The sequence below is a fragment of the Ursus americanus genome, chromosome 1, assembly GCF_024610735.1.
Source record: "Ursus americanus isolate L20-20 chromosome 1, mUrsAme1.1.p, whole genome shotgun sequence".
Classification (NCBI taxonomy): Eukaryota; Metazoa; Chordata; class Mammalia; order Carnivora; family Ursidae; genus Ursus; species Ursus americanus.
In genome coordinates this window covers 96,516,762-96,539,065 of record NC_142127.1, presented here as the reverse complement: position 1 = coordinate 96,539,065, position 22,304 = coordinate 96,516,762, and the positions used below count along the sequence as shown (strand labels likewise).

The following is a 22,304-nucleotide window of genomic DNA, read 5'->3' as shown; positions in this document are numbered from 1 at the left end:
ACACATAATTTCCCAGCTATATCTCTAAGAATTTTGGTTTTCGGCAACTGACACTGGTGGACAAAATGCCCCTGACATTGCTTTGTGTCAAATTCTAGCCACCCTCCAAAGCTGGGAGGGATCTTAGCTCCCTGTCTATCATGACAGAATCCTTCCTTTTTCTAACTTGTTGCTTTAGCATGGCATGGGAGAAGTTATTTCTGTTCTTTTCTATCCTTGACTTTTGTAACATTTGGTTTTAGCTTTTTTGGGGGAGGGGTTGTAAAAAAAGTAGAAATCCATTTAAAATAATGTAAAAGGAGTAATTGTATAATATAGAGGCATCTGACAGAAAACAGAGACAGAACCTACAACCAGTGTTCATGGGGTGGGAATCAATAGGAAAGCCTTCGAGAAGCCAAGAAGCTACTCTCTCTGTCTCCCTCTAAAACCTCATGGTCTCTCACTTCTTTCTACACACCTGCATCTTCTCTACCTCCTCTTCCTCCTCTTCCTTCTTTTCTGTGGGCTGGTTTCTCTTTTTCCCCTGGCATCGCTTATGAATTTATATGACCTGGTGAGACTGCTAATTGCCCTCCCAGTACCCTCTGTCTCCTATCCCCCACCCCATTTAACTGGGCATGAATCACTTGAAATAAATATTACTTAATCCCCAGACTCCCTTGCAGCTAAATGTTGTCACATGGCTACATTCTAGCCAATAAGATGGCTCTTTAAAAGGAAGAAGGTGGGCCTTTCTCTTCCTTTATCCTTCAAAGTAGAGAACAGATATGGTTAGAGCTATGGCCCCATATTTCGAGCATGGAAGGATCTCTGAGGAAGTGGAGCTATTATTCTGGCTCTTGAGTATCTGCCTTCAGACTTCCTGTGAAGAACTAATTGCTATCTTAGTTAAGCCATTGTTATCTTGAATTTCTTCTTACATGCAACTTAGAGCCTAATCCTAACTGATAAGCATGTCCTCCCATTTCATGCATAACAGAGAATAACTAGTATCTTTTTCAATTCTAAACTCCTGGGAGAGATTGGAAGAACTAAGCTTCTATACCTATTGGTATTTCGATTAGCAATGACCAGGGCAGCAAAGCTCCATAATACAAATGAAAGACAGAGGGTCTACTCATATAAATTGTGGGGCTTGTTTTTACAGAAGGAGTCGTATGGATCAGAAAGGTACCTTAAGGGTTGTCTGCTCTGCTCCTTCTTTTCTTTGGAGGCAGATTCCTTTTTCTGCTTTATCCATAAATATCTTTCCCTTCATAATACAGGCTATATTTCTACATTTTTACACAGTTTTTCGGTTAGCCACAAGTGTAAAGAGTACCAAACCCAAGCAAAAGTCAGTTTTGTTATGGCCACCAGCAAAGCATGCTATTTAGTTTTGGTCTTAGAGTCTAGAAGTCAGGTAGAGTAACAAATTCAGGTTTCCATGAATAAACTAGGACCTGAACAGTTCTTTAATTCAGCTCCTTATGAAGATGGGAAAGGATTTGAAATTGCAAAGTCCACATCTGAAAATAAGTAACTACCTCTTCCCATGCAGTCATCTCAGCAATAAATATATAATTTACTTATATATTATTATAATTCCATAGTCATATAAATTATATAATTCAACAGAGTGGTAGTTTTGTTGTTGTTGTTGTTTTGTTTTTTTAAGAAGGCTCCACACCTGGTGCAGAGCCCAATGTGGGGCTTGAACTTACAACCCTGAGATCAAGACCTGAGCTGATATCAAGAGTCAAACATTAACTGACAGAGCCACCCAGGTGCCCCAATTAATTGTTAATATTTATAAAATAAATATGAAGCTGTTCTTGATACCTCAACCATGCAGAAGGATCAAATAAGTATCTGCTTTCCCTCAGTGCTGCTGTAGCGTGGGCTTCTGTACTGGTGCTCCTTCCGTCATTATCAGCGCGTGCTATGGAGATGGGTAGAGTATTTTTTTAAATTTAATTTTGTAATTTTTTACTTTTATTTTTAATGGATGGGGTATTCTTAATCTGTTTGGAACTGGAAACTGGAACTAACGTTTCAGGGTCGCCCAGTGGAACACACGCAATGTGTCCTCCTGCTTCTGCAGCTGGCGTGCTCCTCTCCGAGACCATGACACCTGAGCTTATGGAAAATACTGATTCCACTTCTGCATTCACTCATCCACCCATTCATCCTTCCCAGCAGCATCTGCTGAAACCATGTTCGGGGCCGGAGAGGGGAGTACTCAGCAGCAGAAGGCAGGCATGGTAAGTATGGGAGCGGCCTATGTTTGACTCTCTTCTGGACACGCGCTGGCTTGTATTTCATCACGCACTTGATCTCAAGCATAACCGAGTGACCGTTTGGCCAAGAAAATGCGAAAAGACGTGATGTGGATCTCTCCTGGACAAAAAAATGTTAAGACCCAGGATGTAGCTCACCACATCTTTTCACTCTGCCTCCACTATTGTGAAAGCTGGGATCGAAATGGCTTGTGCCCCTGAATCTCTCAGGAACAACCATAAGCAGAAACCTCCTGTTCATCTACGTTGGCCGATTAGCAGGCGTGAGAACTTTGGCATTTAAAAGCTTATCCCAACTGAAGGAACCTTTTCTTGAGGCGCTCACAAACTAGTAGGCCGATGCCATGAAGCCGCAGGCCAGAAATGTACTACGCATGACCAGGTAAGTTCGCAAGGTTCGAAGAAAGTAAGACGTGATAATCTGCCTCTCCGTCTTTCTCCTGTTCCTGTTTCATTCTGGTTTCCATACTTGAACACGGTCACTCTTCCAGTGTTAACAGAAACTCCATCTAGCCTTAGACGGGCCACCTCTAAATGGATTTGTCCAAAAGACTCAAATAATATGACATCAAAAAAATTTTTTAAATTTTGTGCGTGTGAGCGTACAGCCTGAAACTGAGCCTTGACATTTTGACTAATTGAGAACGTTCGCAGCAGAGAATATTTTCTGTTTTGTATAGGCTCGTTTTTTTATAGGACATTTTCAAAATAAGGAACTTCCGTAGGTGGTAATAATATCAATACAACGGGAAAATATGCTTTATATAAAGTGGATATTTTTGTTTTTACTTTTTATCAGGCATACTAGTAAAATGTATTAAGGAAACATATCTTAAACCCATCCTTTTTTTTTTTTTAGTTTTCATCTCTTTATTTTCTTGCATAAATGTATCTAACAGAATCTACAGGTTTTTCCCCATCTTGCTTCCGCTATGGAGCCATGGAGAGTGACCTTCATCTGTGCTATTACGTGGGTCACAAGGGCAGGTTTGACCACAGGTTCCTGCAATTTCAGTTCCCACCTGACGGGAAATCGAGATATGCCAATAACAGCAATTACACAAATGATGTCATGATCAGGCTTATGTACACAGAAGTGTGATGGAGATACCGAGCAGAATAATTGATGGCAGTGTGATAACCAGAGAGGATGATGCTCTGTGGTCTCCTCCTGATGGGCTGGCTGGAGCTTGAAATTGTCTTTGGAGATGAACACATTTCTTTAACAACATCGACAGTTGGCTCTCTTAGTGATGTCAGTCAATCCAAGGGTCCAGAAGGCTTACAGGTACTTTATTATCTTGCCCAGGACCTGAAGTGTTTTGTCTTCAGTCTTCCTAGATTACATTTCCAGATTAAGCCCGTGTAGATTGAATACTGGGGTGGACACAAGGGGGGCAGATGCAAGTAGCTGTTTTTAATAACCATTATCAGGAAATTTTTGTGTATATCAGGGCAATATTTTTTTATAAACTATAAATGGTTGTCGTTAATAAATAGATAGGGAACTGCAAAAAAAAGAAAAAAAAATCAACCTACTTCCTGTAACAATTCTCATAATAATGCCCTGCCCTAGTGAATGGACTCTGAACTTCCCGCAGTAATTTTTCATAAGTTCTAAACTTTAACTAGACGGCTCAGGATAAAAGGCAAGACAGTGCCATGCAAGCAGCCACTTGGACAGGGTTTCTCATTGAACCAGGGGGTGACCATGACCTGCTGTGAAGGATGGACATCCTGCAATGGATTCAGCTTGCTGGTTCTGCTTCTGTTGGGAATAGTTCTCAACGCAATCCCTCTCATTGTCAACGTTGTGGATGAAGGCCAATTTTTTCACAACCCCATCTCTTGCTTTGAGTGGTGGTTCCCAGGAATTATAGGAGCAGGTCTGATGGTGAGTAACATTTATTTGGCTTGATTTGGAGAAAGGCCTGCCTATTTTACTAAACTTCTAAACACCATCTTTCAGCTTTACAGTGGGCTATGTCTTGGCACAGGATACCGTCAGGAGCAGCGGAATGGTGTTGATTTATACTGGCCTCAGTGAAGAATGACAATTTAAATAAACTGTGGTACGGGCTAGGGAGCTTGGGCAAAAAAAATTAATAATTTGATAAACATTGGTTGGGTTGTTACCTATCATATTTCTTCACATATTATGTGTTCTCCTAAGCTTTATAGTTAGTGTTTAAGATGTTTTGAATCCCTTGCCTCCGCTTTCCTTTGCCAATACTAGTCTTTAAGTATTCACAGGAATATGGGAGTGGAAAGTGCTACCTAAGGGAGTCTGGTTAATGTTAAAGAAATGAGCTTTAGTTTGGGGGGATGTGTGTGTGGTGTGTGTTTCAGTGATGATGAGTTACCGCTGCTGGTCTCATCCCAGACATCTGTGAAAATACTCTTGGGTCATTACATGTTAAACTTTAGATAAAAATTTGCCCTTTGGCTGGCACACTGGATTTGAGACCACTCTGGCACCAAAAAGCCATTTTAGGAAGCATTCCTCAAAAGTCGGTGGTTTCCTTCCCTTTAACATCGTGAGCAAAAGGGCTATTTCTTCAAACAACCCTGAGAGTTCTCTTCCAGTCTGAGAGAAAGTGATCAACAGGACTCAACCACGATACAACTTCCAATCCTCGTGTCTGCTCTCTACCCTTCTAGAAGCTTCTCTTTACTTAAATAGCATGAGCTTTCTTGCATCTTGCTTGGACTAGAAGTCTAACCAATGAGGGCAATTTCCATGAAGCCCCTAAAAGTTCCTCGGTTAAAACAATCCATTTAGAATAACTTATGTCTCTTTAACTATAAATTGGCTCTACTACAAACCCCGTCTCAGTTAAAAACAATTTCTTGCTCGCGTTAACGGAGCCTGAGGTGGTGATGGTACACACCTACATTCTATGTGTGTTTATGTTGGTGGGGTGGGAAGGTTGGGGGGGTGAAGACAGAAGGGCGCACAGAGTACTGCTAAGTGCCAGCTACTGGGTTCATACTTTACACGCTTTCATTTCATCTAATAATCTGGCTAAGCAGATATGATCATTGGTATTTTAACAGATCAGCAAACAGAAGGTGAGGAATGTTAACAAGACACATAGTAGGTGTGAAACTCAATTCCAGATTTATCTGATTCCAAAGCTCTGTTTTCCACCAGTATTAGCACCATAATCCTCAACAACTGTTTCCAGTTGACAAAGGGGAAAGACAAAATCCATAACCTAATCCATAAATTCAAGTGGTCAGGAAACTGAAGCATAGAAAGGTGACCTACATCTGTGAAACAGTTCCAGAAAATCTGGACTTCCTGGCTCTATGACTACATTTGCTTTATCATCTTCAATAAGTATTAATGAAGACCCGGAATCACATGAGGGATCTCTATTACACAATATTGTAGGATGTCATCAAGGCAGCAAACAACTCCTTGGAAATTTCAATAGGAGTTTTACAGGCTGAGCCTCACAAGCAAGGTGCTAGGTGATAGAAGGGCTCAGGGTACAGGTATGTTTTCATGATCCTTGGCTATAAATAGAATGTGGAAGAATATCTTTTCAAAGGGCATCATTCAAAATATTGAACTCTTCGTATACTTGTAAACATGCAGAAAAGTTAATAAGGAAGCATTCACTGCCTGTGATCATACTCTTGTCATAGTTCTTGGAATTTTTCTAAAATTGCTGTGGCATTTTAAATTTTCTTCAAAAACAGAATTTTGCAGGGGCGCCTGGGTGGCGCAGTCGTTAAGCGTCTGCCTTCGGCTCAGGGCGTGATCCCAGTGTTCTGGGATCGAGCCCCACATCAGGCTCCTCTGCTGTGAGCCTGCTTCTTCCTCTCCCACTCCCCCTGCTTGTGTTCCCTCTCTCGCTGGCTGTCTCTATCTCTGTCAAATAAATAAATAAAATCTTTAAAAAAAAAAACGGAATTTTGCTGGAAGTAGCTAGTAATAACTACAGAATTCATTATTGATTACTTCATAAAATACGCATTTGTTTTATGGTTTTATGATTTAGTGAAAAAAGAGGTGAACCTTTTCATCTTTTGAAACTATGACTAAGAGTAGATGTTACGTAATTACCTTCAATCATCGCCTGCTAAGTGGAAAATCAATACATGCTATTTTTTTTCAGGTACTAAAAAGAAAGACTTGAAATGTTTCCTCTAAAAAATGTAAAGGCCATTTTATTTTTATATGAGATCAGTTGGAAGTCTGATCTTAATCATGTTTATTCATTGAGTGCACTTATTACATAATGATAATTTATCAATTATTAAAATCTTAACAGAGAAAAAATTGTTAAATGTTAACCAAATTAGAAGATACTGTGTATAGCAAGAATTTTCAAAATGCAGTTTTTATATTTATGGTGAGCTATGGCTTTGTGTGTTACTCTCATGTTCAAGTACTTAGGAAAATCCCAAAAGTTTGCATTCTATCAGAGTTTTAATGATCTAAAAGCTTTCTTGTACTTCATTTGTAAAATACATTACTACCTTACTTCTAAAGCTGGATAAAAGTACGGGTTTCTATAAGAAAAAATGAACAATACTACTTTTTCATAAAAACAAAAGTCTATCAAGAATCTTAATTTCACAAAAACTCATGCATTCAAGTGTACTTCGGAATTGAAGAGAAAGAGAATTCTCCTAATTACTAATTTTCAAAGGAGATCATCTGGAAGATTTATTATAATTCAGTTACATATACACACACACATACTTTCCTATTTTACTGTCCAGGGCTGCCTGGCTCAGTTGGTGGAGCGTGCAACTCTTGATCTCCAGGTTGTGGGTTCGAGCCCCACGTTGGGTATAGAGCTTACTTAAAATAAAACAAAATTGCATTTTACTGTCCATCTTATAAAGAGCCCCTCCAACTTCCAAATGTCTCTCTCTCATTTGAGTGGTAAAAATGGTTGAAATACAGTGGATTATCAAGTTACCCATAATGATGGAACAAAGATGTGCTAAGATGTCATGAAGTCAACTGGGTGTGGATTCATATACCACAAGCCATTGTTACTTTAGAAAACACCTTTGCAAGGGAAAAGAACTATGAAAGTAAACATTCAGCATCTCTGAAATAAATTAATCCTCCAGAAAGTTAGAGTTTAATTTACATCAATAAGGAAAATAGAATGATTTATCCATTTAAGTTGTAACTTAATGTTGTTCCAACTTTAGCAGACTCATTACATTTCTAAATTAGGAGTTGGGAAGTTTTTTCTATAAAGAGCCAGATAGTATTTGAAGCTTTGCTATCCAGACAGTGTCTCTCACAACTATTAAACTGTACCATTGATGTGTGAAAGCAGCCATGCACAATATGTAAGTAAATGGGCATGGCTGAATTCTGATAAAACTTTATTTATTAAAAAGAAGAGATGGTGGGTCACAGTTTGCCAGTTTTTTCTAAATTATTTAAGTGCAAAAGACATTCTAGCTTATTAGTACAACAAAAGAAGCTTAGTACGTGAATGCTGACACCTATTTGGGAGCTAAAATTTATTTTTTCCTTTTCTTCTGGGCTCTCAGCTATGCCTCAGAGTGGCCGGGCTGTCATACATACATGTGCCCCCGAATTATAAGAGTGTCGGTGTTCAAGGCAATATATAAGCACAGCTTGATAACAATACCGTGTTCTCTGCAAGTGACGTGGAGTCAGCCCATCGTCAGACGGGGTGAAGTTTGTCAGGAAAGCTGCCTTGTAAGGTGTAAATCTTAGAGCTGTTCTAAAAGAACGAAGGTGGATGTGGGCCTGAAAAGAAGCAACAGAGAAAGAGCAGTAAGAGGAGGACGATGAGATGAGCCGGGTGGTGGAGCGAGGTGGGAGGGGGGTAAAGACGAGAACGAACAGAGTCTATGGAGGAAGAGAGAACTGTCAGAATTGGCCAGTGTGGAATCATGGTTGAGAGTCTGGGCTCTGGACCCCAAATGCCTAGCTTCGGATCCCCACTCCTCCACTTTCTTAGGCCAGTCACTCAAACTTGCTGTGTCTCAGGTCTTTTATAAACTGGGAGTCATACTAGCGCCTGCCTCATGGGATTGTTACGAGGCTGGAAGGAACTGAACCATGTTCAACACCTACCTGGCCTGTTGTTAGAACTCAATAAAACGTTAGAAAACAAGAGTGGGAGGAACAAGAGAGAACAGCTTTAGGGCCATTGTGCTGAGAGAGCAGAAAAAGCTTACGGCTAAAATTTCTACAGTGGAAGGAAACGATCTACATTTTACTCTTCAATGACACAAAACTTTTTCCAGTAAGAATTCCGAGTCATAGCTGCTGACTAGATATGACTCAAAATTGAAACCTAAGCCTGAGAATGAGGCATCATTTCTCATAGTTTTCCTCAGTGATGTGCATCTCCCTTGACAGAAAAGGCACTATATGCAGGATTCCCAAAAAGTGAGGTCATGACCTGTCATGGATACATGAGCAGAAAGGAGAATGTGGAACCCAAAATAATTCTCCGGTCATAAGCTTGGTAACCGGTGAGATGGTGGTGACCCTGGGGGTAGGAGGGAAGTTAGGAAGTGGGAGAGGGTGGTGACAGAATTCTTAGTTCCCAACTGCCAGGCAAACAGTTTCCTTTCTGGATGCTTGCCAGATTAATTTATACAATTTTTGGGAAATTGAATAAGTGGTCATAGATTATAGTAACTTAAAAAAAAAGAAAAGAAAAGAAGAGGAAGAAAGAAAAAAGAAAAAAAAGGGAATTTTGGATGATGCAAACAATTCTTTCAGAAACATTCCTTCCAAAATAATGAATAACTAACTCATTCTAATCCATTTAAAATCCAAGTCTCTCTAAAGATGAGAGTAAAGCAAGAATGTAGATGGAAGAGCTGGAAGCTGTGATCCTGAAATGCCCCCGCTTTCCCCCACTTTAATCTTTGTGGTTGAAATGGGGATCCCAAAGGGCACAAGATCAAGGGATATTGCCAAATTTCCCCTTTTGTTCTCTCGAGCCCAGATTTCCCACAACTGGTGGGAGGTGGAGATGACTGCTTTTTCATCTGATGAGAAGTAATCACATTCATCTTTCCTGTGGATGTGATTTCCAGGTCATTCCAGCAACAACAATGTCCTTGGCAGCGAGAAGAAGAGCCTGCTGCAACAACAGAACTGGAGTGAGTATGGTGCCGTATGCCTGCAGCCAAAGCACAGGAACAGTCAGTGACAGACGCGTCAGCAAAGCCTCCCGAGTCCTCGGTAGCTGCCCAACCAGTGGCAGGACCGCAGTCATAGAAACATGCAATTTACAATGATTGTATGATAATATGGGAAGTGTGAAGTGTTTCTTTTTTCTTTTTGTGCCCATAAGAATTTAGCTTTGGAGTCAGTCTTCAGACCTTTCCTCAATCTTCAGTTTCACTAACCTAAAGGTTTTCAAAAGAAAGGAGATTTGGAAGTCACACCCAGAGCAGTAATCAATTTCATATTTCTCGAATACTTATTTTCGTGGTGTGTATAAAAGACTTTGGGAAAGTGTATCCTCAATTCTATGACAGATTGGTTTACTAGGATCAGAATAATTGTCCTTATCCAGTTAAAGGAGACAATGGTTATTTTTTCAAACATTTACTGTGCACCCATTATGTAGAAAATTGTAACTAAGTTAAAAAGTAAAGGAAGCAAATATTTGTTAACCTTCTGTTACTATGCTCAGAACACTTCCAACTCTACAACCTTATTTAATTCTCTGTTTCATTGACTGAGAAATTGATCCTCAGAGAAAGCAAGTAATTTGCCATGGTAGACAGCTAGTAAGTAGTTGAATTTTTATCCAAATCCATCAGACTCCAAAGTTCACAAATTTTACACTATTTATGCCACAGCCATTGTTATTAAGTAACACTGAGGACTCTCATTATTCTCTAAGGCGGGGGGCGGGGGGTAAGTCAATAAATAAGCAGTCGTAGAAAATATTCCTGGCTGAGCTTGAGGTTTTGAAGCAATGGTGCTCAGCCTTATGAGAACATTAGAATCACCCAGAATGATCTCAAAAATATCAAAGCCTGGGGGCCCCCAAAGATTCAGTATTTTTCAAAAGCACCCAAGGTGATTCTAATGCGATCCCAGGGGTGAGAGGCAGTGTTTAAAATCGTGCATATTTATATCTCTATTACATATTTTTATTTTTAAAAATTACCCTTTTCTGACATTTGATATTTATCTAGGATTATAATTACTTTGCTAATTGTTTATAGTCCATCTTTGTTCCTGATACACCATAGATATTCAATAAATATTAGTTTTCGGTTTCCCCTCTCTGGCACATTTCTTTTTAAATTATAATTTACAGTTTGACTTTGTATTACCTCTATATTGTACTTACATCCTTGAGAAAGACATCTTGAGATATTTCTAAATCCCTGAACTCTAAAGTATCAGAACACTTCGATAGAATTTTGCCTCAAATCATATTTCCATTAAGAATCTTTTCCTCCCACATATCCTTTAATGACAAGTCATCTTTTCAATGATCACTTAAGTTTTTTCTGTCCTCGGAGGACAGTAAGTTGAGAATAACCAAGACAACTTTTCATGCAGGTGTTGGGCTTAACTCAGCAGGTTTTGCTCCCCCATATCGACCTTGAAAATCATTGGAATTCATGCTTCAGCAACATTACAGATTATTATGTGCCAAGGAGCTACAGGAACTCTGGAGTGCCAAAGGGAGGGGGTGTGCTATGCAATACTGCTCATGCTCTATTAATAATAGTAGTGCTGGCTATTTAATTAAAATTTCCAGCTTATATTGATTGGATGCAATAAAGTGTTCCTAGGCACTTTTCTCACTTTGTGGCAGCCATGGGAAGACTGGTGTTGAAGTCATATCATGTAGCTTCCAAGTCTAGAAATGACCAAAGCATCATAAAGGTGACAAAGGCTAGATCTTGGGGTGGGAGATGGGGTCACCAAGGCTTATCTCCTGTATTAACGGTTCCAACTATTTCCCCTGCTTTAACTGTTCCTTGCTCCTTCCCTTTGTCCAATTCTTGGTTTTGTTTCCAAATGCTTTGGTTTTGCTGAGTCATTTACATGAACCCCCACTTGGGAGAATTCAGATCCCCAGGATCACATCCTAAAGCCGGGCTCCTTTGTAGTGATAAGAAGTTAGAAATAATAAATGACCAAAATATAAATAGTGCACTTCTTGATGAGCAAATTAAATAACTTGGACAGTCCAGGGTAGTGTGGAAGAATCTGGATTTGAATTAGACTCCAAACTCTATCATTCTGTGCTTTCAGCTCGAAGAATTCTGGTGTAGTGATTAAAATCTGAGCACTAGGGGCACCTGGGTGGCTCAGTCGTTAAGCATCTGCCTTGGGCTCAGGGCGTGATCCCAGGGTCCTGGGATCAAACTCCACATCAGGCTCTTCCACTGGGAGCCTGCTTCTTCCTCTCCCATACCCCTGCCTGTGTTCCCTCTCTCACTGGCTGTCTCTATCTCCGTCAAATAAATAAATAAAATCTTTATTTAAAAAAAAATTAAAAAAAATAAAATCTGAGCACTAGCATTTCCCAGAATCTGAGATTCTGATAAATTTGACAACCTCCCTGATTTATATTTTTCTTATCCATAAAGTGGGAATAAAAGTATCTATCTCTTGGGGTTATTGAAAGGGTTAAATGAGGTAATATATGTAAAGCCTGTATCCCACAACATGCATAAGGGACATAAGGAAGCCACTTCTTCTGCTTACTCATTAAAGGCAGGTCTCCTAACCCCTCTGGGAGTGGCAGTATTATCACAGGCAAGGAACAGGACAAGTATGCCTTTATCTCTGCAGATTTGAAGTCATAATTATCATTGACTAACAACTTCCCTGAAACAACACAGAGCTTTCTTTTTGGAAAGCATACACATATACCAACTTTCATCTGGGCCATAACATTTCCTGTTGGCAAATTCCGTGCTTTTTTTCTGCTTTTCTGACTCTCATTCATGAAATGAAAGGTGCTTAAAAGCTTACAATCTCTCTCCCTAACACAATATGGTTCTCCATCAGGGGCAGTTCTGCCCCCCAGAGGGACATTCAGCAGTGTCCAGGACATTTTTGGCTGTCAACAGTTTGGAAGGGTGGAGGGACTGCTACTGGTATCTAGTACGTAGAGACCAGAAATGCTGCCAAACATCCCAGAATGTACAGGAAAGGCCCCAAAACAAAATGCCTAATGTCAGCAGTGCTGAGGTTGAGAAACTCTGTGCTTAACACTACGCTATTGATTGATCCCTGCTGAATGCGGGCCACTGGCCACTCACAGCATCAGGGCCAAATCTGGATGAAAGATTTGGGAGTCAGGAGACCAGACACCAAAATGTGGGTGATTAAGATCTAGTCCAGGTTCTGGGGAGTAGGAAGTACACAGAATGGGGGGGAGGTACCAGATGTCAGTGGTCCCTTGAACAGACAAGTCTCAGGCATATAAAGGTGCAGATTTTCCGGAGACCGTAGCAAGCCCAACAATCTTTTAGTAAGTCTAACCAAATGGCAGAGACTTTGCCTTCCTGTTCTTTGATAATTCAGGCCTAATCAAACAGAGATCTTAAGACCTAGGACCACATGGGGACTGGAGACCAGCAGCCGTTGGTCAGGATCCCACACGTGCTGCTGAGTCTCGAAACAGACCAGGACACGTAAGAACACGTGCCAGTGCTCCTCCTTTATTTTCCAGATGTTTCTGTCATCACTTCTGAATGTAATCACGGTCATTGGTGCTGTGTATTGCATGTTGGTATCTACCCAGGCTCTCTTGGAAGGTCCTCTCATTTGTAACTCTCCAGAGAACAGCACATCCAGTTGTGAATTTTCATTCAGTAACTTGAGGTGAGTCTCCTGATTTTCACGGATTGTCTTACACGCTGCAGCTACTTTGATGAGAACAGTGTGGTGTTGACATGGTGCCATGTTGTTCTTTGATGGAATGACTGGAACACAGATTCTTAGGGATTTAGCACATTAATCCCAATTGGCACAATCTCATAGAAATGGAGGAAACACTCAGAATGGTTTGTGGGGGTGGTGGTGGGGGGGAATCTTGTCTAAAAGGAGTAGTTGACTCAAATGGCTTATCCTTGTCTTTTAAAAATCTGTGGCTGCATGTGTGTATGTGTCTAAAGAATTTCTAGAAATATACACCAGAAACTTAACTTTTATCCTTGGAGAATGGTAATGGAGGATGCCCTGGGGAAGTGAAGGGAGCACTGAATTTCTACACTTCCAAACTAACTCAGTTTCTAAGTCCTAAGCATATGTTACCTCTATAATTTAAAAAATTGAATAAAGACACAATACAGGGGGCGCCTGGGTAGCGCAGTCGTTAAAGCGTCTGCCTTCGGCTCAGGGCGGGGTCCTGGCGTTCCAGGATCGAGTCCCACATCAGGCTCCTCCGCTGGGAGCCTGCTTCTTCCTCTCCCACTCTACCTGCTGTGTTCCCTCTCTCGCTGGCTGTCTCTCTGTCACATAAATAAATAAAATCTTTTTTAAAAAAAAAGACACAATACATAAAATCTAGACCCTTACTTATAAGCCCTCAAAGAAACAAAAGCAGTCCATGGATTCATGCAGACTTTTACTGTATATATACTGCGGGCATGGGAACGAATTAAGTTTAACTCATATAGTGACAATACTGAGGAGTTACTTGTCAGTGGCTCATTTCAGACTTGTAAGATGGTTCTGTGCCTGAATCTAGGCAGAGTCTGTAAAACTGCAAGAAAAGAACAATCTAATTCTCGGTTATCTGTGTGTTGCTCAGTTTGGAAAATAACCAGCATTCACTTCTGTAATTACATGGAAAAAAAATTCCCCCCTTTTTTTCTTGCTACCTTAAGAAAGAAAAATCTCTCAAAACTTGTATCCTGCAGTTGTTGTGAATCAAAAATTTTTTAAAAATTCCCTTTCCTAGATCTGGTTTAAAATAAGAGGTTTCAAGCCCAGATGCTCTACTCAGCCCTTAGGAGAGAATAACTCACCAGGCACCAGGCTGAGCTCTGGAGATAGGAGCCACTCTAGTCGGAGAGACACAGTTACAAGACTGATCCCATGCTTACTGCAAACTGCAAAAAGCATACTCCCATTCCATGTGCTGAAACCACTGTTGTCTTCCCAGGATAAATGTCAGTTGTTGGTATCCAGAAATGCAAACTCTCTAAGAACACTTAGCCTTACTCTGTAGTAAACCAAGGGAAAAATCAGCTTGGGATAGATGGTGTTAGGGCTAGAAGCCTCTCATTTTCCATACCCTGTTACGATGGGCACAAATCCCTTTAATCCGACATTTTTTTAACATGCCTTTTGTCAGTAAAAGTTGTACAGCCATTTTAAGGGCAGGTGCAACACTGCTGTTTTGCACCAAGAATTGAGCTCTGTGCGAGGGGGAGGGGCTCCTTAATTTACGTCTTTAGCAAGTAGCGGAATCCCTGTATAACTAGGTTGAATCATGTGAGATTAAGAATATCCGACCATTTCTGACACAGAAAGTGTCATATGGTTCAACCTAAGAGTAGGTACTATAGAAATGCTGGTTGAGGGATGGGATAGATACTCAGGAAAAGGTTTGTGGCTCTCAGAGTACATGGACACGTGGTCAGAAACCCGGATCTTAGCTACAGTTTCTGGGCGCAGTATTTCAGAGTACTTGCTGTTCTAGTCGACTTGCCTTTTTCTGGGCATAAGGATGCAGCCTTTTCATGCCAAGTGATATTCCTGAAAATCTTGTACCGTTTCTTTCATTTCAGTGACATTCATCCCGAATCCTTCGATCTGCAGTGGTTCTTCAGTGAGGCTTGCGTGGCTCCTGCTGATGTCACTGATCCCACCGCCAATGGCATCACAGCCGGTGACTGGAGAACACACACCTTGCACTTCGATTCTAAAGAAAACAAGTACAGGGTGATCCATTTCTCTGTGTTTTTAGGCCTACTACTCGTGGGGATCCTGGAGCTTCTGTTTGGGCTCAGTCAGATGGTCATCGGTTTCCTTGGCTGTCTCTGTGGAGTCAGTAAGCGGAGAAGTAGAATTGTATAGTTTCATGGCAATAAAATGGAAATATCAGCAGTTTGAATCATTTAAATTGCATTTAAAAGACACTCTTTGGGGTGCCTGGATGGCTCAGGTCTTGGTCCTGGGGGGGGGGGTGGTCCCAGCTCAGCGGGGAGCCTGCCCCTGCCTCTGGCTTGTGCTCTCTCAAAAAAATAAAATCTTAAAAAAAAAAAAAAGACACTCTTTTAGAAGTTCGAAAATGGGACACTGTCTAGAAAGCTGTATGAGTCACTTTAGGTCAAAAGTCATCTTCAAGGTGATTAAAAAAATCAGTCTTACGTGTATAAAGCAAAAACAATCACCCGTGGTTGACTTTGGGGAAAGTGGAGAGAAGTTTTCAATTTGTTTTGTATCTTTTGGTACTTCTGTACTATTCGAATATTTTAATTCTATATTCTTGTGTGTGGAGGGAGACGGGAGGGAGGGGGAAAGGAGAAGGAAGATGGGGAGGGAGGGAGGATGGGAAGGAACGGAAGTTATCCTGGAAGTGAAAATATGGAACTTTATTGTATTTCTTTATGCTTTAAAAAAAAAGAATAAACAGATCACTTCAATGATTTTATACCTAATTTCCTGCTTACAGGCCATCTGGGGAAGAGGACATAGACAAATCCAAAGGGTGGGGCAATAAACAGACAATAGTCCCATTTTCAACAAGAAAAAATATAGGAAACATAAAAGATGGGATGGGCCAAGGGAACTATTCCAGATTGAGAACAGAGACAGGATTCACTGGAATGTGTTCTGTTGGCTCATTTCACTGGGGGAGAACTGGGGAGACCTGTACAAGGATTGGTTTAGGGGGACGCCTGGCTGGCTTAGTCAGTGGAGTGTATGACTCTTGATCTCTGGGTCATGAGTTCAAGTCCCATGTTGGGGATAGAGCCTATTTAAAATAGATGATGATAGATGATAGATAGATGATAGATAGATAGATAGATAGATAGATAGATAGATAATAGATAGATAGATAGATAGATAGATAGATAGATAGATAGATAGATGATAGATAGATAGATAGATAGATGATAGATAGAGGGAGGAAGGGAGGAAGGAAGAATTGGTTCAGGTGATGTCAAAGAATTACTACTAACATTTTTAGTCCTGACAATGGTTTTACGGTTACACAGGAAAATATTCTTATTTTTAAAGAAATGTATATTTCTGTGTTTGGAGGGGAAATATCATGTTTTTAAAATACTTCGGCCAAAAAATGAAGCAATGAAAAAATGTTGTTATATTTAGATGACAGGTATATGGCAATCTATTATACTCTTCTATTTTCCTGTTTGCATTCTTCCAAAATAAAAAAAAAATAAATGCCTCGAAAAGAAGCCAGTCTTTCAGGAGCTGCTTTCTATACATGCCACTCTTCAAAAGACAGGATAACAAAACCATGCACGTACCATATTAATATGTTATAAAACAGACAAAACTGAACATCCAATTTTGTGAATGTGATCATTCCTGCATTTTATTTCAATTATTTATGTTTACTGGGCTTAAGGTTCTAGAAGTAATTTTCAATACCTATATTATAGCCGCCCCCCCCAAATTAGTAACATCAAGAACACACAGGCGTATTTTTCCTGAATCTATTTGCTATAAAGACCTCCCTATACACCTTTATAGGTCTATTCATCCTTGAGGTCTAGCTTCAGTGTCTCTTACTTGAGAAATCCTTCCCAGGGTGCAGGATTCCAACAAACTAAGCTAGCACTTACCCAGACCGCTGTTATCATACCTGTCAGAATGGAATAAATGTTTCTGTGTCCACTACTACCGGAAAATGTGAGAGAGCAGGAACCATGTCCTTCTCATCCATTTATTCATCAGCTCTTTAAAAAAAATTTAATTGCAATTCAAGTTAACATGTAAATGTATTATTAGTTTCAGAGGTAGAATTTAGTGATTTGTCAATGCATATAACACCCAGTGCTCATTACATCACGTGTCCTCCTTAATGCCCATCACCCAGTTACCCCATGTCCCCATCCTCTCCCCTCCAGCAACCCTCTATTTGTTCCCTATAGTTAAAAGTCTCTATGGTTTGCCTCCTGGTCTATTTTTATCTTATTTTCCTCCCTTCCTTTATGTTTATCTGTTTCTTAAATTCCACATGAGTGAAATCATATGGTATTTGTCTTCCTCTGACTTATTTCACTTAGCATAATACCCTCTAGTTCCATTCATGTCATTGCAAATGGCAAGATTTCATCCTTTTTGATGTCTGAATAATATTCCATTGTAAAATGTACCACATTTTCTTTATCCACTCATCTGTCAATGGACATTTGAGCTCTTTCCATATTTTGGCTATTGTAGATAATACTGCTATAAACATTGGGGTGCGTGTGCCCCTCTGAGTCAGTATTTTTGTATGCTTTGGGTGAATATCTAATAGTGCAATTGCTGGGTCGTAGGATAGTTCTTTTTGAGAAATCTCCATACTGTTTGCCAGAGTGGCTGCACTAGTTTGCATTCCCACCAACAGTATAAAAATGTTCCTTTTTCTCTCCATCCTTACCAACATCAGCTGTTTCCTGAATTGCTAATTTTAGCCATTCTGACAGGTGTGAGGTGGTTATCTTATGGTTCTCATTTGTTTGTTTTTTAAAGATTTTATTTATTTGACAGAGAGACAGCCAGCGAGAGAGGGAACACAAGCGGGGGAGTGGGAGAGGAAGAAGCAGGCTCCCAGTGGAGGAGCCTGATGTGGGGCTCCATCTCAGAACACTGGGATCATGCCCTGAGCCGAAGGCAGACGCTTAACGACTGAGCCACCCAGGCGCCCCGATGGTTCTCATTTGTACTCCACTGACGATGAGTCAGATGTTGAGCATTTTTTCATGTGTCTGTTAGCCAGTTGTATGTCTTCTTTGGAGAAATGTCTGTTCCTGTTTTCTAGTTTTTAACTGGATTTTTTATTTTTGGGGTGTTAGGTTTGGTAAGTTATTTATAGATTCTGGATACTAGACCTTTGTCCAACGTCACTTACGAATATCTTCTCCCATTTTGTTGGTTGCCATTTAGTTTTGTTGTTTCCTTTGCTGTGCAGAAGCTTTTTATCCTGATGAAGTCCCAATAGTTCATTTTTGCTTTTGTTTCCCTTGCTTCCGGAGATGTGTTGAGCAAGAAGTTGCCGTGGCCAAGGTCAAAGAGGTTGCTGCCTGTGTCCTCCTCTAGGATTTTGATGGATTCCTGTCTCACATTTAGGTCTTTCATTCATATTCAATTTTTGTGTATGGTGTAAGAAAGTGGTCCAGTTTCATTCTTCTGCATGCTGCTGTCCAATGTTCCCAACAACATTTGTTGAAGAGACGGTCTTTTATCCCTTGGATATTCTTTCCTGCTTTTGTCAAAGATCACTTGACCATATAGCTGTGGGTCTATTTCTGGTCTCTTTATTCGGTTGCACTGATCTATGTGTCTGTTTTTGTACCCGTACCATACTATCTTGATTACAGCTTTGTAATACAGCTTGAAGTCTAGAATTGTGATGCCTCCAGCTTTGGTTTTCTTTTTTGTTACTTTGGCTATTCGGGATCTTTTCTGGTTCCGTACAAATTTTAGAGTTGTTTGTTCTAGCTCTGTGAAAAATGCTGGTGTTATATTGATAGGGATTGCATTGAATGTGTAGATTGCTTTCGGTAGTATAGACATTAAACAATATTTGTTCTTCTAATCCATGAGCATGAAATGTTTTTCCATTGTGTCTTCCTCAATTTTTAAAATTTTATTTGAGAGACGGAATGAGAGAGAGAGAGAGAGCATGAGAGGGGGGAGGGTCAGAGGGAGAAGCAGACTCCCTGCTGAGCAGGGAGCCTGATGGGGGACTGGATCCTGGAACTCCAGGATCATGACCTGAGCCGAAGGCAGTCATTTAACCAACTGAGCCACCCACGAGCCCTTCCTCACTTTCTTTCATAGGTGTTCTATAGTTGTCAGAGTATAGAGTAGTATTCCATTGTATCTATCTATCTATCTATCTATCTATCTATCTATCTATCTATCTATCTATCCATCTATCCATCACATCTTCTTTATCCATTCATCAGTCGACAGATACCTGGCTCTTTCCATATTTTGGTTATTTTGGGCATTACTGCTATAAACATGGGGGTGCAGGTGCCCCTTCAAACCACTATTTTCTATCCTTTGGATAAATACCTAGTAGTGCAATTGCTGGGTCACAGGGTCTATCTTTAACTTTTTGAGGAACCTCTTAGTTGCTTTTGGTCCTTAGCAAGTTCTCCCCTCTGCCCAGTCCCCAGCCCCCACTCATCTCCTTTCTGGCTAGGTCCTCTTCATCCTTCAGACTTCAGCACAACCATCATGTTTTTCTGAGGGGCCTTCACTAACCACCAAATGAAGATTTCCCTTTACTTTCCCCCTTAGCATTCTGCCATTGAGAGTACTCATCACAACGGCAACAGCACTTTTATTTGTGCCTGTTTCTTAAATTTTACTCTCCCCCTGTAAGACCATAAGTTCCATGAGTCCAGAGATATGTTTCTTTTATTCACTCCTGGTATACTCGGTGCCAAATACGGAGCCTGATACAAAGTAGGACAATTATAAATATTTTGTTGAATGAATTAATGAATTTATCCTTTGGACTCAGCTTTTAGTGAGAGTCAATGCTTACTGAATAAATGCCAAACTGCTAATAGCCATAAAATTAAAATACAAGTGAAATGAACATGACCGCTTATGGACTTGACTGAACAATACAAGGGTCAGTGATGGTGCAACAATCTTTTCATCAACTTGGAAATGGGTGAGATGACCCTAGTTTTCCACAGGGTCACGAACAGACAGAAACTTAAGCCTCTCATGTCAGAGGGCAAAAGAGAGGATGGTTGGCAGTAGCACAATCAGCTGAAATGGCTGGTAAGTTATTTCTTTGCTATTTTAGTCTTGTGGAAACTACTGCCATGGATTAAATGCCTAAAGCCTACAGGCCACCACTGGTAAGTATCTTTTGGGGTGATGTCATCTCTGCTCTGGTATCTAAAGTTACAAATGCATGTATGTACACACACACACACACACACGGTCCGCATCTAGTCATTTACAAAGCTCACTGATGTCTTTTTCACTTCCACCCCCATGTTCAGTTTCGTCTTGGAATCTTTACACTTTCATTATTTTGCTGTGTCCACCATCTGAAACACCTCTATCCGTCAGCCTATATCTCAAGTTCCTTCTCTGCAATAAAATCATTTTTATAATCCTCTAATTCTTTAATAAACCTCCCCACTGCTCCATGAATCTGTCAGTTCCTTAAGGTCAGGGCTTACAGCCTACCTGCTATAACTGCTCACTACTGAGGTCGGTGTGGTGCCCACAAGAGTTTCTACTTATTGACACAACAACACATTATAAGTAAACAGCAGTTACGGTAAATTAAATCTTTCCAAATTTGAGGCCAGAAAAACAGTTCGATTTCAATGTCAAACATAATTAAGAAGCTGGAAAACAGACATTAATACAAAGGAAGGAAGGAAAGCTCTCTTGCAAATGTATTTTCCTAAAATTACCCCTCAAACTGTAAATAACCTGCTACTGTTTCAGTAAGTATTCCCAGAAGTAGAAAAAGAAAGAAACACCTTTAGAGTTCTGTACTTAGTTGTATGACACTAGCCTGTTAGGTTAAGCACTGTCTTACTGGCTCTCCCTGTAAACTCTTCTCCCACTGTTCCTTACCCCAGGAATCTTTTCTTCATTCTCTGCTTTTTGAAATCGTGTGTGTGTGTGTGTGTGTGTGTGTGTGTGTGTGTACATACGTACACACACTTACAATGATGAACAACTTCCAGGCGAGGGAGGCTGGCATAACACAGCTTGGCTTTGGAGTGAGAGATTTAAGCTCTGCTATTTTTTAGATGTGTGACAAGGCGAAGACTTTATTGTCCCCCTTTGGGTGGTAAGTTGATTTCCTATTAACCCTTTCACTGAGGCTGTAGTCTTTTGGGGTCACAGCTTCATGCAGAATTTCCTGTCACAGCTAGTGCCTTGCCTAAGACATGGACTGTATTTTCCTGCCCCCTGCATAGCCACTAAGGGAGAAAGTTCTAGGTCTCCACGGTTTAGAATAAATTAACAGGAGAAAAAACAGCTTTTGTATTTGCTTATCTCCTGGAATTCCTGCTTTATTTCATTTTTGGCCCTAGCAGAATCCTCTTCATGCCTGCCCAGCAAAAGAAGTGCTAATTTTATCCATCATTTTTATTATTCTTGTGGTTTCAATTGGGAGGATCACTCAGAAATTACTCTGTGATATCTATATATCTATACACAGCTAGAATTAATATAATCACATCATTAGGCTGTTATAAAAGGCAGAAGATTTTCATGGGTAAAAAAAAATGTCATCAAACTCATGATAAATTCTAGGAAGCAAAGAGAAGAATCCTTCCTCTAAGTATTCTATTTTGCAAGGAGAGGGGAGAAGCAAGAACAGAAACATTAAATCTACCTCTATCTAAGGAATTTCCCTCAGCTACCTTTCCTAAAACTGACCACCTGGGTAGAGAGAAACTGAAGATGTGTGGCGAATACTACATCTAACTAAAATTCTATCTGTTTCTGAACACGGCATGGGTGGGGGGGGGGGATAATTCTGAGAGCTAAAGGCTCCCAGGATTTGGTTTCATTGGTACACTTAAAGCTCACGAGATTTAGTATCTTAGCTAAATACTACAATGCAAAAAGCACACACAACTCAAACTGTTTTCATCTGAAGCACTTGATACCACGACTTAGAAAGCCACCTGTAATGCCACCAGCACCTGCTGCTGCCAGGATGGAAATCGGAAAGGAAACACGGTAGTTCTTGCTACCAGCCAAGTCATTAGCTGCATTACCTCCTCCTGAGACAGGAAGACTCGGGTTCGTTAATGCTAATATGATATGAAATACAGCTCACATCACAATATGATGAAATAAAATTTTTCGATAGACAAACA

At 40.3% G+C, this 22,304-nt stretch overlaps 1 protein-coding gene and 1 pseudogene across 1 annotated transcript; both read left to right on the top strand.

Annotated features, from left to right (window-relative positions):
• The first annotated feature begins 3,222 nt into the window (after nucleotides 1-3,222).
• On the top strand, nucleotides 3,223-3,651 carry LOC123778111 (protein mago nashi homolog pseudogene; annotated as a pseudogene).
• A 342-nt stretch (nucleotides 3,652-3,993) lies between these two features.
• Nucleotides 3,994-15,622, top strand: TM4SF20 (transmembrane 4 L six family member 20). Its single transcript, XM_045775319.2, has 4 exons — nucleotides 3,994-4,176; nucleotides 9,345-9,410; nucleotides 12,965-13,116; nucleotides 15,030-15,622. The coding sequence occupies exons 1-4, from the start codon at nucleotides 3,994-3,996 to the stop codon at nucleotides 15,316-15,318; spliced, it is 690 nt and encodes a 229-aa protein (XP_045631275.1). The 3' UTR covers nucleotides 15,319-15,622.
• Nucleotides 15,623-22,304: the final 6,682 nt, after the last annotated feature.

What these genes read in the sequence shown, in the direction of transcription:
- TM4SF20 (XM_045775319.2), top strand. Translation starts at nt 3,994, where the DNA reads ATGACCTGCTGTGAAGGATGGACATCCTGCAATGGATTCAGCTTGCTG. An exon ending in TTATAGGAGCAGGTCTGATG is followed by an intron (nt 4,177 to 9,344) that starts GTGAGTAACATT and finishes TGTGATTTCCAG; the next exon opens with GTCATTCCAGCAACAACAAT. An exon ending in GCTGCAACAACAGAACTGGA is followed by an intron (nt 9,411 to 12,964) that starts GTGAGTATGGTG and finishes TTTATTTTCCAG; the next exon opens with ATGTTTCTGTCATCACTTCT.